The 15,512-nt window shown below is 42.7% G+C and overlaps 1 protein-coding gene across 19 annotated transcripts in view; it reads right to left on the bottom strand.

Annotated features, from left to right (window-relative positions):
• The window catches only part of syne2a (spectrin repeat containing, nuclear envelope 2a), a 232,865-nt gene that overhangs the window by 179,458 nt on the left and 37,895 nt on the right, over positions 1–15,512 (bottom strand). For 14 of the 19 annotated variants that reach the window (XM_090243070.1, XM_090243079.1, XM_090243074.1 and 11 more), the window contains 11 exons: positions 15,382–15,488; positions 11,732–11,821; positions 11,423–11,536; positions 10,847–10,984; positions 8,935–9,099; positions 8,206–8,318; positions 5,660–5,828; positions 5,110–5,206; positions 4,424–4,605; positions 2,506–2,670; positions 2,039–2,176 (listed from right to left, as the gene is read on the bottom strand). In XM_090243070.1, the coding sequence (XP_090099196.1) occupies positions 2,039–2,176; positions 2,506–2,670; positions 4,424–4,605; positions 5,110–5,206; positions 5,660–5,828; positions 8,206–8,318; positions 8,935–9,099; positions 10,847–10,984; positions 11,423–11,536; positions 11,732–11,821; positions 15,382–15,488 (1,478 nt within the window). The remainder of the gene's footprint in view (positions 1–2,038; positions 2,177–2,505; positions 2,671–4,423; positions 4,606–5,109; positions 5,207–5,659; positions 5,829–8,205; positions 8,319–8,934; positions 9,100–10,846; positions 10,985–11,422; positions 11,537–11,731; positions 11,822–15,381; positions 15,489–15,512) is intronic. The other 5 variants (XM_090243075.1, XM_090243088.1, XM_090243078.1 and 2 more) reach the window with 1 other exon arrangement.

Raw genomic sequence — 15,512 nt, 5'->3', positions numbered from 1 at the left:
TTCGCTGGCCATGGCAGAACACTGACATTCCTGTCTTGCAGGAAATCAAGCACAGCACGAGCAGTATGGCTGGTGGCATTGTCATGCTGGAGGGTCATGTCAGGGTGAGCCTGCAGGAAGGGTACCACATGAGAGAGGAGGAGTTATTCCCTGTAGCACAGCGTTGAGATTGCCTGCAATGACAACAAGCTCAGTCCGATGATGCTGTGACACACCGCCCCAGACCATGCCGGACCCTCCACATTCCAAATCAATCCTGCTCCAGAGTACAGGCCTCGGTGTCACGCTCATTCCTTCGATGATAAACGTGGATCCGACCATCACCCCTGGTGAGACAAAACCGTGACTCATCGGTGAAGAGCACTTTTTGCCAGTCCTGTCTGGTCCAGCGACGGTTGGTTTGTGCCCATAGGCGACGTTGTTGCCGGTGATGTCTGGTGAGGACCTGCCTTACAACAGGCCTACAAGCCCTCAGTCCATCCTCTCTCAGCCTATTGCGGACAGTCTGAGCACCGATGGAGGGATTGTGCATTCCTGGTGTAATTCGGGCAGTTGTTGTTGCCATCCTGTACCTGTCCCGCAGGTGTGATGTTCGGATGTACCGATCCTGTGCAGGTGTTGTTAGACTTGGTTTGCCACTGCGAGGACGATCAGCTGTCCTTCTTGTCTCCCTGTAGTGCTGTCTTAGGTGTCCCACAGTACGGACATTGCAATTTATTGCAGGCCTCATGCCTCAATTTATCTGCAGTCCTCATGCCTCCTTGCAGCATGCCTAAGGCACATTCACGCAGATGAGCAGGGACCCTGGGCATCTTTCTTTTGGTGTTTTTCAGAGTCAGTAGAAAGGCCTCTTTAGTGTCCTAAGTTTTCATAACTGTGACCTTAATTGCCTACCGTCTGTAAGCTGTTAGTGTCTTAACGACCATTCAACAGGTGCATGTTCATTAATTGTTTATGGTTCATTGAACAAGCATGGGAAACAGTGTTTAAACCATTTACAATGAAGATCTGTGAAGTTTTTGGGATTTTTACGAATTATCTTTGAAAGACAACGTCCTGAAAAAGGGACGTTTCTTTTTTTTGCTGAGTTTATGGGTGTGTTTTCTATACCTCTTTACACCTCTCCCTGTAGGCTTTACAGACACTCCCCACCCCTTGGCTGGAACACTTCTAATTTAGTGTACACTGCACACAACTCATGTGGAATTCCGGGTCTCTCGCAGCGTTTGGAACTGCCGATCTGCGGTCAAGAACGTAGAGTTCTTAGTCCCTTAACTTTTTGGCCCTGACTGAGGATCACCCCAGAGAACACTGCTACTCCAGCTGCTCTCTCTTCATCTGACTACGTTTCCTCTCATAGTCCGAGAGCATCTAGTCGTCGCGGTGGTGGCATAGGTCTATCATTTCAAGTGGAGATTTTCTCTTTTCTCCCTCTCTCACCTGTCCACCTCCTCATTTGAATTCCATGCTGTCACTGTCACTTGTCCACTCAAGCTTAACATTATTGTCATCTATCGCCCACCAGGGACCCTTGGAGAGTTCCTCAATCAGCTTGACACCTTGATAATCTCGTATCCTGACGATGGCTCACTGCTCTTCGTACTTGCCGACTTCAACCTCCCAACGTATGCCTTCAATTAATTTCTTACCGACTCTCCTCCTCACCGCCCACCCCCCCCCCAATTAAAAATATATATAAAAAGGAATCAGCACTTGACCCCCCCCCCCTTCTAGCACTGAGTCCACTGACACTGACTCTACTTTATTGAGGAAAACTGTACTTTGTATGCCTGTGATATGTGGATGTCCCACCTAGCTATCTTAAGATGAATATGCTAACTGTAAGACACTCTGGATAAGCGTGTCTGCTAAATGGCTAAAATGTAAAATGTTGCATACCAGTGTAGGGTGAACTTGCCATTTGATGCTGATCTTGGGTCAGCATTTTCCCCACTAACGGTTAAGGTTAGGATTGGGGGAAGGGAAGCTGATCCTAGATCTGTATCTAGGGGAAATTTCACCCAGGAGAGTAGTGTACCTGCACCCTCTTCTTGTAGGCTTTCAGTGGGACAGACTCCACCTCTAGGCGCTCCCTCAGCACCCAGCCTGCCTCCTGGGCCAGAGCCTGTACCGCCTGGATGCTCAGAGGACCAGCACTGGGCTGGTTCGATACCCCCTAGTTAACACAAGAGGATTCACACCACACACATCTTTAGGTCGCTGTGCTAAAGCCTAGCCATTATTTCTGGGAGCTAGTCCTCAGGGTCATATTCATTAGGCCTGAAGAAAGAAAATTGAAACAGGGAGGGACTACCCTGGACTTGACCAATAGGAAATGCTTATTTTCGTGTTCCATTGCAAAATCTTCTAAAACCTTTAATGTAATACAACCCCGGTCTCAAGCAAGGTTACGCTGAACAACTTCCACTTACATACACAAATAACAACCAGCAAATGGATGGTGAAAAGATCAGAAAGGTTTGTATAGGGGACAATTGCACTCACAAACATAGTCCTCTTCATGTAGGCGGCCCACTGCATGTTCAGCTTACTAAGTTCAGCTACCAGGGCTTTGCTGGTAGATGGGTCTGTGACCTCGATGAGGAAGTTACCCACCTCGTTCAGGTAGGCCTGCAGGGTGCTCCACTGGGACACCTGCTGGGATGTCCCCTAAAGGGTTGGAGAGACTGTAGGGTCAAGCTTTCCAACAGAACATTTCACACAAGATTAATATGTTGTATTTGCCATAAGAAAGTATTATATGTTCAATATGTAGACTACTTGCAATACATTTGCAAACTGAAAATTCCTTTTACCAGAAATCTACATTAAATACTGATCAAACAAGATGTTAGCTCTCAAGGCTTTCTATCCCAGTACTAACACATCTGATTTAACTCATCAACTAATCATCAGCCCCATGATTAGTTGAATCCGTCCTGTGTCATGTAGACAAGAAAGAGGAAAACTCTTTTTAAATGAGGAGGTAGGGGAGACAAAGTAACACGGGGCACAAAGTAACAACTCCATAACTCAAATTAGAAATAACTTAGAAAGCTGTTATTCAATGTGCTAATGTTTGGTTAGTGGATTTACAAGCCCAGGAAGTTTTGCTGAAATCCATAAATTATTTTGTTGTAATGTTTTATTAATTCTAAATATTCTTGCGGTCTCTCTTAATTATTAACTTGTGGAGCAGTCTCCATGTATCTAATCATATGTCATTTTTTGATTGATATAATCGATGACAATAATTATTGTTGTATTTTCTCACAAGACTCAGATTTGTAATGGGGGTTAATTGTAACATTTGTAACATTTGTTACAATTAACCACAGTCCTAAAATTCAATGTCCTTTTATGGTATTTAGACACATTCACAAAATTATATAAAATGTCACTTCTTTACATGAAGTTTGCCAGTACAGCTGTCACGGATCCCTCCGGATCTGTCATTACGCACACCTGGTCCCTATTCCCATTGATTAGTAATGGTATAAGTGTGTCCTTTGTTCACCTTTGTCCGGTCGATTATTGTTACAATGTCCGTTGGTCGTGTGAGTACCTGTGCTGTGTTGTTTTGGCTTTCGTGCTGCGTGTATTGCGCAGATTATTATGGGTCTCGTCCCGTGTGGTATCATTGTGCGCTTGTGTTATTTATTCAAAGTACTCCTTGCTCTTTTGTTTGGGTTTCAACCCTGTGTTTTGTATACGTGTTTGTTTGGTCTTCGTCTCCGTGCCTTTACACGGCACGCTGTAATTTGGGAAATAAAAAACCCTTTTACGCATTCCTGCGCCTGTCTCCCGATCCCTTTATACCAATGTGACAACAACTAAGATGACACCATAGAAAAATGTAAAGATGTCCAACTAATATGTATTCATGCTAAAAGTAGCTTATATAAAATGTATTAATTTTGGCTATTCAGTTTTTGGTCAATATGGCATGCCTAAAAGATCAAATAAAACTTGTTTGTCAATTCGGTGTGTTTTTGTCAATTCAGTGTATTTTCATCCAAATATCAGTTTCAATTCAGAAAATGTTTCAATTACCCCTAATTACCCCCAACATTTCACTTCCACCACATTCGGGTTGAATTGTAAACAGCTGGAATGTCCTAGAAACTTCGCTACAGTGTGTAATGGTAGCTAAGATATGCATGTTTGTATAAGATATTATGAATCTACCTCAAATATAATTTTTATACTAAGCAAAGGCCCAAAACTGTTACTTTGGTTCCTAGTCTCCCCTAAAACTTGCCCAATAAGGAACCTTTGTTTTCCTGGTGATCCCAACTGAAGATGACTCTGGTGTGTTAGAGCTGGGCTATAACAAAAGCTTGCGCACACTGCAGCTCTTCAGGGACCTGAGTTTCTTTCCCCTGATGTAGGGTATGTGGGCCAACTAGAGTGGGACCTGTACCTCTGTCCCAGAGGACTCCTGAGCCAGCCACGTCTGTAGGGGGGGGAGATTCTTGCTGTAGGCCTCCCAGGTACTCAACACACGTCCCATGGTGCCTTTCACTAACGCCACTTCCTCTGTGCTCGTGGTCGTGTCACTCTCTGCCTCCTTCACCTGCCTACTGACAAGCTGGGCATCCTCACCTGGGGAGTGGAATGCAAAAGGTTTAGGGTCAAGGTTTATCAGGGTTGTGTCATTGGAGGCTAGAATCCTACTGTAGGCCTCGCTCAGCAGTACACAACGATGTGCATCGTTTAATTCAATAGCAACAATGCTGCGATTATTGTGGTCCAAAGGGAGATTGTGTACAGTGTGCTGCACGAGTTTTGCGATTTCGATAGGTCACAGCCCGCTACACACCCTACAGGAGAAAATCCACTTCGATGACTGTTGAAGAACGGTGAGCACTGTTTAGGGGAAACGTGTTGTTCAGTACAAACCGTTACGCAATGTATTCAGGATGAATTCCATCGTACACACTGAAAACTCATAAGGCTATTTCTCTCGTACAGACACGTTTATTCTCACACAGTCACTCACACACATATACAGTGAGTACACAAATAACAGTATTGTCTTTCGCACACATATCCAGCTCAGCCTTACACTGTCGCAGCTATAGAAGAGCACACACACACACACCTTACCCAGAGCTGCCTTGCTTGTGTAAGTGCTGGCTGTCTGTTTCAATTTTTGGAGGGCATCCACCAGATGAGAAACTAGGCATTGGCGATCCACTGTGTCCTGAGATAAAATAATATGATTCATACAAATCCATTGAGTAAAAAGCCTTACGAGTAAAAATGTGCTTCCTTGTTGTTTCAACTTATATCATCAAAGTAATTGCGTTGTATCAATGTGGATAGTTAGACAAATGTATTAACTGATTAACTCTGAAGTTTTTTTTAAATGTACATGTCTAATTTAAACTGAAACTGGATGTTTATCTAGAGTGTTCACCGAGTGGGACCACACTGGGATCTGATGTAAGACAATTGCTAATCTTGATCACATAATGAGTAGTAACTTAGGATGTAAGGTGACTTGTAGATCAGAATCACTGATCTCAAACATGCACATCGATACATGCACATCGATCACAAACAGTGAATCCACTACCCCTCACTGCAGTGCCATGATGCACAGCCAGGGACAGAGTATTGAGCACATTTTTGGATAGAGGCCCAGCCAACTCACATGCCAGTCCTGTAGGAGCAGACGCACTGCATCCTGGGAGCTGTAGGGCCCTTTCCAGGAGCGTAACTTGGCACCAATTCGAGCCAGTAGATCCAGGACGGTGTGCCGGTGCTCCCGGTATTCCAGTTTGATCCCGTGGTACTTAGCCGTGACACGGGCGTTAGTGAAACTGTGGTAAGAAAGCATAACAAACATAAGGGAAAAGACAGAAACATGGAGGGACAACCTGGACTTATCCAACAGGAAATACTCATTTTTGTTGCAAAACGTTTGAAATGTTTCTGTTGTGTGCCCACGACCCAGGTGTCAGGAATGACATGGTGCAGAGTGATACAGTTCATTACCTGTGAGTTTAGTACAACATACATTGCAGGTTTGGGAAATGTAATGGAAATGCCAGATCATTTAGTGAACTGCCTATTTTTTCCACCCACTCATTTTGTATTTGATGTTTTCATTAATAGGACAGTTCATTAATAGGACAGTCAGTAGAGGGGACAGAAAAGACAGCAGGAGAGTGTGTATTAAACAGGCAGTGGAAGAGACTTGTACCCAGTACCTACACCTACAGTACATGTGTTTGCTGAGGCAGAACTAACCTCTGGACCAGGCATTCCCAACTTTCTTTCCCCCAAGGTCCCCTTTTTCACGTCAAAAATATCACGCCACCCCCTGCAATTCTACATGGTTAAACAAGACTCGACATCTTTCAGGTAGGCTATTTAATGATAATAATTTATATGAGCTCTCAATTTAATTGTACATATTCTCTTTTACAGAAAGTGAATAGATCAATTGATAGCGACAGAGTCACACATTGTATAAGTCCAATTTCTTTGATTGCTTGACTTTAGAAGATTGTAGCTCAGCTTCTGAATGTCATTGAGCCAAACCAAATTTCAGTGCTTTCGGAAAGTATTCAGACCCCTTGACTGTTTCCACATTTTGTTAGGGTACAGCCTTATTCTAAAACGTATTAAATAGTTTATTTCCCTCATCAATCTAAACATAATACTCCATAATGACAAAGCAAAAACAAGTTTTTAGAAATGTTTGCTAAAAAAAATATATATCACATTTACATAAGTACCTTACTCAGTACTATGTTGAAGCACCTTTGGCAGCGATTACAGCCTGGAGTCTTCTTAGGTATGACGCTACAAGCTTGGCACACCAGTATTCTTCTCTACAGATCCTCTTGAGCTCTGTCAGGTTGGATGGGGAGCGTTGCTACACAGCTATTTTAAGGTTTCTCCAGAGATGTTTGATCGGATTCAGGATGGGCCATTAAAATACATTACTGCGTTGTCTTGACTGTGTGCTTAGGGTCATTGTCCTGTTGGAAGGTGAACCTTCACCCCAGTCTGAGGTACTGAGCGCTCTGGAGCAGGTTTTCATCAAGGATCTCTCTGTACTTTGCTTCGCTCATCTTTGCCTCGATCCTGACTAGCCTCCCAATCCCTGCTGCTGAAAAACATCCCCACAGCATGATGCTGCCACCACCATGCTTCACCATAGGGATGGTGCCAGGTTACCTCCAGACATGACAATTGCCATTCATGCCAAAGAGTTCATCCTTGGTTTCATCAGACCAGGGAATCTTGTTTCTCATGGTCTGAAAGTCTTTAGGTGGCTTTTGGCAAACCCCAAGTGGGCTGTCATGTGCCTTTTACTGAGGAGTGGCTTCCGTCTAACCACTCTACCATAAAGGTCTGATTGGTAGAGTGCTGCAGAGATGGTTGTCCTTCTGAAAGGTTCTCCCATCTCCACAGAGGAACTTTAGAGCTCTGTCAGAGTGACCATTTGGGTTCTTGGTCACCTCCCTGACAAAGGCCTTTCTCCCCCGATTGCTCAGTTTGACCGGGCGGCCAGCTCCAGAAGATTCTAGGTGGTTCCAATCTTCTTCCATTTAAGAATTGATGGAGGCCACTGTGTTCTTGGGCACCTTCAATGCGGCAAACATGTTTTGGTACCCTTCCCCAGATCTGTGCCTCGACACAATCCTGTCTCGGAGCTCTACGGACAATCCCTTCGACCTCTTGGCATGGTTTTTGCTCGGACATCTCCAAATTATGTCCAATCAATTGAATTTACCACAGATGAACTCCAATCAAGTTGTAGAAACATCTGAAGGATGATCAATGGAAACAGGATGCACCTGTGCTCAACTTCGAGTCTCATAGGAAAGGGTCTGAATACTTATATAAATACAACATTTCTTAAAAACCTGTTTTCGCTTTGTCATTATGGGCTTTTGTGTGTAGATTGCGGAGGATTTGCTTTTGTTTTAATCGATTTTAGATTAAGCTGTAACGTAACAAAATGTGGGAAAAAGTCAAGGGGTCGGAATACTTTCCGAAGGCACTGTATATTCCCATGTGCATCAGAGTCGTGTCTTCCTCTGACATGTTTCTATAAAAAAACATCAAATCAAGGAAGGTCCCATTTTTATTGGCTATCATACAACTTTTCCATCTGGGCCAATCAGGTTGTTTCAGACAGGAAGTGATCTCTGTTCCAAGGGAAGTTGTGCCCGCTATACCCACCGTCTCTTGATTTCGTCTAACTTCTCCACAGGCACGAGTACAGCACCGGTCTCAGCCTGGTTGCAGAACGTGTGAAGGATGTTGAGGTGGCTGCTCAACTCAACCATTGAATTCTGGGGGAGAATGCATGATCGTAAAATTAACAAATGTACATGCAGGGGCTGTATGTATCAAGCGTCTTAGATGCTGCACTGATCTTCAATGTAGTCAATGTAGTCAATATCAAACAAGTATAGTTTAATTTACCGGGAACAACAGTCTTTAGACAGTTTTGAAGAGATAGAGCAAAGATAGCCCATCTTTGCCAGTATCACTTCTGTGACAGCGTGGGAAGTGCCATTGAGGGCTACCCTATCTCCTTTGAAAGTAGTCAATTCCTTCTTCTCCAACTTCTATAATTTATTGGCAGTTTGTAAACTACCTGAAAAGCTGCATACCGTTGTGCTGGAGTGTGAAAAATCTGAACAGACAAAGCTACATTTGATGATTTACTGCCACCTACTGTGCTGGAATGTTTGATCAGGAGTATCATTTATTGGCTGATCCCTCCTCTTGACCTGGATATAATTCTGGGATCACTCCCTTAACCCATAGGAAGTCCCACCCAGTTGGCTACATTAAAATGGTGAAAGCCTCCAATTGCGCTGCCCATGCTGAAACAAGCTTTGTAGAAAGACCTCTATCTATCTCTATGATATCTCTATGAGAGAGAAGGAAAAGGAAAGAGACCTTGAGTTTTTCCTGTTTGACTCTAGCTTCTTTGGCAGCACAGGCGTGGTCCTGAGCATTTCCTCCCTCTTCAGATAGTACTGCCTCCATACGGTGAAGCCACGCCCCGACAAAGTCCATTGGCGCAGGAAGATACGTATCCAGCTCAACCTTACACTGTCGCAGCTATAGGAGAGCACAAATACACACACACACACACACACACACACACACACACACACACACACACACACAGGAATTAGAAGAGCAGGTGGTCATGTGTACAAAAAATATGCAGTGCCTGCAGAAAGTATTCATACCTCTTGACTTATTGCACATTATGTTGTGTTATAGCCTGAATTCAAAATGTATTAAATTGAAATAAAATTCAACCATCTAAACACAATATACCCCATAATGACAATGTGAAAACATGTTTTTAGAAATGGTAGCAAATGTATTGAAAATGAAATACAGAAATATATCATTTACAATATCTCAAGTATTCAGACCTCGAAATAGAATTAGAATCACCTTTGGCAGCGATTACAGCTGTGAGTCTTTCTGGGTACGTCTCGAAGAGCTTTGCACACCCGAATTGTAAAATATTTGCACATTATTCTTCTTCAATTATTGCTCAGTCAAATTGGTTGTTTATCATTGCTTGACAGCTTTTTGTCATCTTGGTAAGCAAGTCAAGTGTATATTTTGCCTTGTGTTTTAGGTTATTGACCTGCTGGAAGGTACATTTGTCTCCCAGTATCTGTTGGAAAGCAGACTGAACCAGGTTTTCCTCTAGGATTTTGCCTCTGCTTGGCTCTATTCTGTTTCTTTTATCCTAAAAAAACTCCTTAGTCCTTGCCGATGACAAGCATACCCATAACATGATGGAGCCACCACCATGCTTGAAAGTATGAAGAGTGGTACTCAGTAACGTGTTGTGTTGGATTTGACCTCAAATATAACGCTATGTATTCAGGACATTAAGTTCATTTTTTGCCACATTTTTTTGCAGTTTTACTTTAGTTCCTTATTGCAAACAGGATGTTCTGTCATTTAGGTTAGTATTGTGGAGTAACTACAATGTTGTTGATCCATCCTAAGTTTTCTCCTATCACAGCCATTAAACTCTGTAACTGTTTTAAAGTCATAATTGACCTCATGGTGAAATCCCTGAGCGGTTTCTTTCCTCTCCGGCAACTGAGTTAGGAAGGACGCCTGTACTGTATATTTGTAGTGACTAGGTGTATTGAAACACCATCCAAAGTGTAATTAAGAACTTCAACATGCTCAAAGGGATATTCAAGGTCTGCTTTTTAAATGTTTACCCATCTACCAATAGGTACAGTTCTTTTTGTGAGGCATTGGAAAACCTCTCTGGTCTTTGTGGTTGAATCTGTGTTTGAAATTCACTGTTCGACTGAGGGTCCTTATAGATAATTGTATGTGTGAGGTACAGAGATAAGGTAGTCATTTAAAAATCATGTTAAACACTATTATTGCACACAGAATGAGTCCATGCAACCAACTTATTATGTGACTTGTTAAGCACATTTTTACCATAACAAAGGGGTTGAATACTTATTGACTCATTAAATGTTCATTTTTTATTAATTTGTACAAATTTATAAAAACATAATTCCACTTTGACATTATGGGGTATTGTGTGACACAGTGACACTAAATCTCAATTTAATCAATTTCAAATTCAGGCTGTAACGGGTGAGAATACTTTCGGAAGGCACAAAATATAAATAGAATATCTAATGGTATTACAGGGGCAACTTCTACACACTCCCACTGGTGACTGTGGTGAGGCAATTTTACAATAAATAGCTTCTCCTTTTCAATTTATTGAGAAATCCTTGAAAATGGTTGCCCTTTTTAATTATATTGACTTGGAATTTCAGTTTACTTCCTGAATTTCTCTCACCTTCTCTTCCAGGCAGTCCCAGGCTGCTCTTAGGGCACGTTGCTCCTCGCTGGGCTCCGGGCAGCGTCGCATGGCTCCCAACAGGGGCATCACTGGCCGTCGCTGCTCACTGAAGGAGACCGCAAATGCCTGGAATGCCTGGAGCCCACATAGACATCCCATAGGAAAACATATTATGTACAATATATGAGACAGAGTCTAGCAGATCGGCTTTAGCTCAGTTGGCTAATGCAGTCACGTGAAGGACTCGGATTCAACATTTGGTTGGCCACACAACGGTCATACAGACCTGAACCGTACTGTGCTGGCTTTCACGTTGTCTATTTCAGCAGTTTCAGCACAGCTCAGGTTAATAAAAGTGAGCTGAGCTGGCCTGACATTTCAGTCAAGTGTTCAAGATGGAGCACTTTCAGAAGAGCATAAACTGGGATGATGCATTTTGTAGTGAAAGTGCTCCATCTTGAAAACTGCTGAAAAATTGGGACTGCAATAACAGTGGATTAATCAACAAAAGACTAATTGAGTGAACTATCGCTTAAAGTTTGGGACAGCATGATAGTGTGAAAAAGGTCTAACCTGATACCGCTCTGCATAGGCTTTTTTCTCCGTGGAGGCCCACACCTCCAGCAGCTCCTGATAGGCCCGTTGTAGCCAGCAGGTCACCTCCCGGGCCCTTCGATTGGGTGAGGCCTGGGGTCATAACGTTACAAAAGAAGGCAATATCAATCACTCATTCATGCACAATTCACTCTTTCACTCATTTTTACCATTGCAATGTAAAAGGTGGAAGTTTGAATTCCAACATAAGGGGTGAATCCTATCAAACCTGCTATAATTATGTTTAGGTAGTTTTTTTGCTGCCAAATAAGTGCATGCACAGTGTACCTGGTGCAGGGGAGAGACAGCGATGGCAGGGGTGAAGTGAGAGGGCAGATTGATAGGAGAAAGGCAGGGGGGCTGGGCCTGGGTGAACAGCTGCACCACCCCGCCAACAAGAGGAGAGAAGAAGAGTAGGAAAATGAAAAGGAGGAGGAGGAAGAAATGAGAGAAACATTACAGTGCAGGAATCTGGATGGATGGATCGAAGGAAGAAGGGATGGACAGACGGAACAGATGGACCAGGGGAGAACGACAGCCCCCTCTCATTGAAGCCACGGAAGTTCAAGGCCGACTGTGGTACTGCAGGCATTGTTTTTAGAAAACAGGATCCCCCATTGTAGTGACCGAAAAAAATCTTTGTTGGCAATCTTCATGTAAAAGAAAATCAATCATGGCACCAATAATTGCCCCCAATACACCAGATGTATGTCCTTGAACTAATTATTTTAAAAATCAAACTACAGAAAAAAATAGTTAATACAAGTGTAGTTAATAATATAGTTGGTATTGGCAGCTTTAGTAGCCTGGTTGACCTTCAACTTGAGTTACCCAATGAGAGGGGGCAGCACTGAGCTAGCCAGCACCGTCACTTGAGTATCTCTTCTCTGTCCTCTCTCGCCTCCTTTTGAAAAATCTATTCAGTTCCTTCACATTGAAATGAATGGTGGCCAACTTCAAAATAGGCTGCTGTGATTGATTTTACACAAAATCTATGATAACTATGAAATTTGAAAATTTGCAGCTGTGACTGACTTTACACTAAATCTTTTACACTATAAATAAATTACATTTGAAAATAGTCTGCTGTGACTGATTTTACACTAAATCTATGATGAGTCTATGACATTTCAATTGAGTTCCTCCACATTGAAATGAATAGTGGCCAACTTGAAAATAGGCTGCTGTGGCCTCCCGGGTGGCGCAGTGGTCTAAGGCACTACATCGCAGTGCTAGCTGTGCCACCAGAGACCCAACCGGCCACGACCGGGAGGTCCATGGGGCGACGCACAGTTGGCTTAGCATCGTCCGGGTTAGGGAGAGTTTGGCCGGTAGGGATATCCTTGACTCATCGCGCACTAGTGACTCTGGGTGCAGTGTGCGCTGCCTAGGTCGCTAGGTGTTCGGTGTTTCCTCCGACACATTGGTGCGGCTGGCTTCCGGGTTGGATGTGTTAAGAAGCAGTGCGGCTTGCGTTTCGGAGGACGCATGGCTCTCGACCTTCGTCTCTCCCGAGTCCGTATGGGAGTTGTAGCGATGAGACAAGTCAGTAACTACTAACAATTGGATACCACGAAATTGGGGAGAAAAAGGGGGGTAAAAAATATATTTAAAAAATAGGCTGCTGTGACTGATTTTACACTAAATCTATGATGAAGGTCCATCCATGTAGAGTCATCGTAGATTTTATTTAACTAGGCAAGTCAGTTAAGAACACATTCTTATTTTCAATAACGGCCTAGGAACAGTGGGTTAACTGCCTTGTTCAGGGGCAGAATGACAGATTTTTACCTTGTCAGCTCGGGGATTCAATCTTGCAACCTTACGGTTAACTAGTCCAACGCTCTAACCACCTGCTTTACATTGCACTACACGAGGAGCCTGCTTGTTACGCAAATGCAGTGAGTAGCCAAGGTAAGTTGCTAACTAGCATTAAACTTATCTTATAAAAAGCAATCAATCAATCACTAGTTAACTACACATGGTTGATGATATTACTAGTTTATCTAGCGTGTCCTGCGTTGCATATAATCGATGCGGTGCGCATTCGCGAAAAAGGACTGCTGTTGCTCCAACGTGTACCTAACCATAAACACCAATGCCTTTCTTAAAATCAATACACAAGTATATATTTTTAAACCTGTATATTTAGTTAATATTGCCTGCTAACATTAATTTCCTTTAACTCAGGAAAATGTGTCACTTCTCTTGCAACAGAGTCAGGGTATATGCAGCAGTTTGGGCCGCCTGGCTCGTTGCGAACTGTGTGAAGACTATTTCTTCCTAACAAAGGCAGCCAACTTCGCCAAACGGGGGATGATTTAACAAAAGTGCATTTGTGAAAAAAGCACAATCATTGCACGACTGAACCTAACCATTAACATCAATGCCTTTCTTAAAATCAATACACAGAAGTATATATTTTTAAACCTGCATATTTAGCTAAAAGAAATCCAGGTTAGCAGGCAATATTAACCAGGTGGAATTGTGTCACTTCTCTTGCGTTCATGGCACGCAGAGTCAGGGTATATGCAACAGTTTGGGCAGCCTGGCTCGTTGCAAACTAATTTGCCAGAATTTTACGTATTTATGACATAACATTGAAGGTTGTGCAATGTAACAGGAATATTTAGACTAATGGATGCCACACCTTAGATACAATACGGAACGGTTCCGTATTTCACTGAAAGAATAAACGTTTTGTTTTCGAGATGATAGTTTCCAGATTCGACCATATTAATGACCTAAGACTCGTATTTCTGTGTGTTATTATGTTATAACTAAGTCTATGATTTGATTGAGCAGTCTGACTGAGCGATGGTAGGCACCAGCAGGCTCGTAGCCTCGTAAGCATTCATTCAAACAGCACTTTTGTGCATTTTGCAGCACAAAAGTGCTTTTGTGCGCTCTGAGACTTGGAGTGGTTGCTGCTTCGAGGGTGGCTGTTGTCCATGTGTTCCTGGTTTGAGACCAGGTAGGAGCGAGGAGAGGGATGGAAGCTATACTGTTACACTGGCAATACTAAAGTGCCTATAAGAACATCCAATAGTAAAAGGTTAATGAAATACAAATCGTATAGAGAGATATAGTCCTATAATTCCTATGATAACTACAACCTAAAACTTCTTACCTGGGAATATTGAAGACTCATGTTGAAAGGAACCACCAGTTTTCATATGTTCTCATGTTCTGAGCAAGGAACTTAAACATTAGCTTTCTTACATGGCACATATTGCATATTTACTTTCTTCTCCAACACTTTGTTTTTGCATTATTTAAACCAAATTGTTTCATTATTTATTTGAGGCAAAATGTATTTTATTTATGTATTATATTAAGTTAAAATAAGTGTTCATTCAGTATTGTTGTAATTATCATTATTACAAAGAAATGTTAAAAAATTGGATCGGATTTTTGGTCCTCCAATAATCGGTGTCGGTGTTGAAAAATCATAGTCGGTCGACCACTATAGTGTATACAGTCATTGGAACAGACGGACAGAAGGAAGGGCAGATGGACAGACAAACAGACAGACAGACAATTATGAACCAAAGGAAGATAGATTGACAGGAAAGCAGGAGAATGGGTACATCTCAATAGTCTAACATCCTCTGCTTCAGCTATGCTAATTTAACAACTAAACATAACATAGGTGAAAAGCACAAGGCACTATGACTGAAGCATATAATAGGATATTGCTTACAGCAGGCACATTCAAAACTGGACCTCGAAGGCAGTTCAACTGGCTGATTTTCATTATTTCCCTCTAATCAAGGACTGATTTCGACCTGGGAAACCAGGTGGGTGCAATTAATTATCAGGTAAAACAGAAAAACAGCACCACTCCGGACTTTCAGGCTCAGATTTGCATACCCCTAGCCTACAGTATACTGCAAGTGGGTTGCACAGAGTGGGAAAATGGGAACGTGACCACTGACCTGCAGGTCATCATCGTCGGGTGGTGTGGGGAGGTCATTGGAATACTGCAGGAATTGGGCCACGTAGGTCATGATGGACTTTTCGTCTGGGTTTTTTACGTCAACGTCTAAAATTAAAAGAGACAGAGCCA

Source organism: Oncorhynchus mykiss, chromosome 8 (genome assembly GCF_057628025.1).
Source record: "Oncorhynchus mykiss isolate SJ-2025 chromosome 8, ASM5762802v1, whole genome shotgun sequence".
Classification (NCBI taxonomy): domain Eukaryota; kingdom Metazoa; phylum Chordata; class Actinopteri; order Salmoniformes; family Salmonidae; genus Oncorhynchus; species Oncorhynchus mykiss.
Note: the sequence above shows the minus strand (reverse complement) of the source record. Positions and strands in the feature narration are given on the sequence as shown.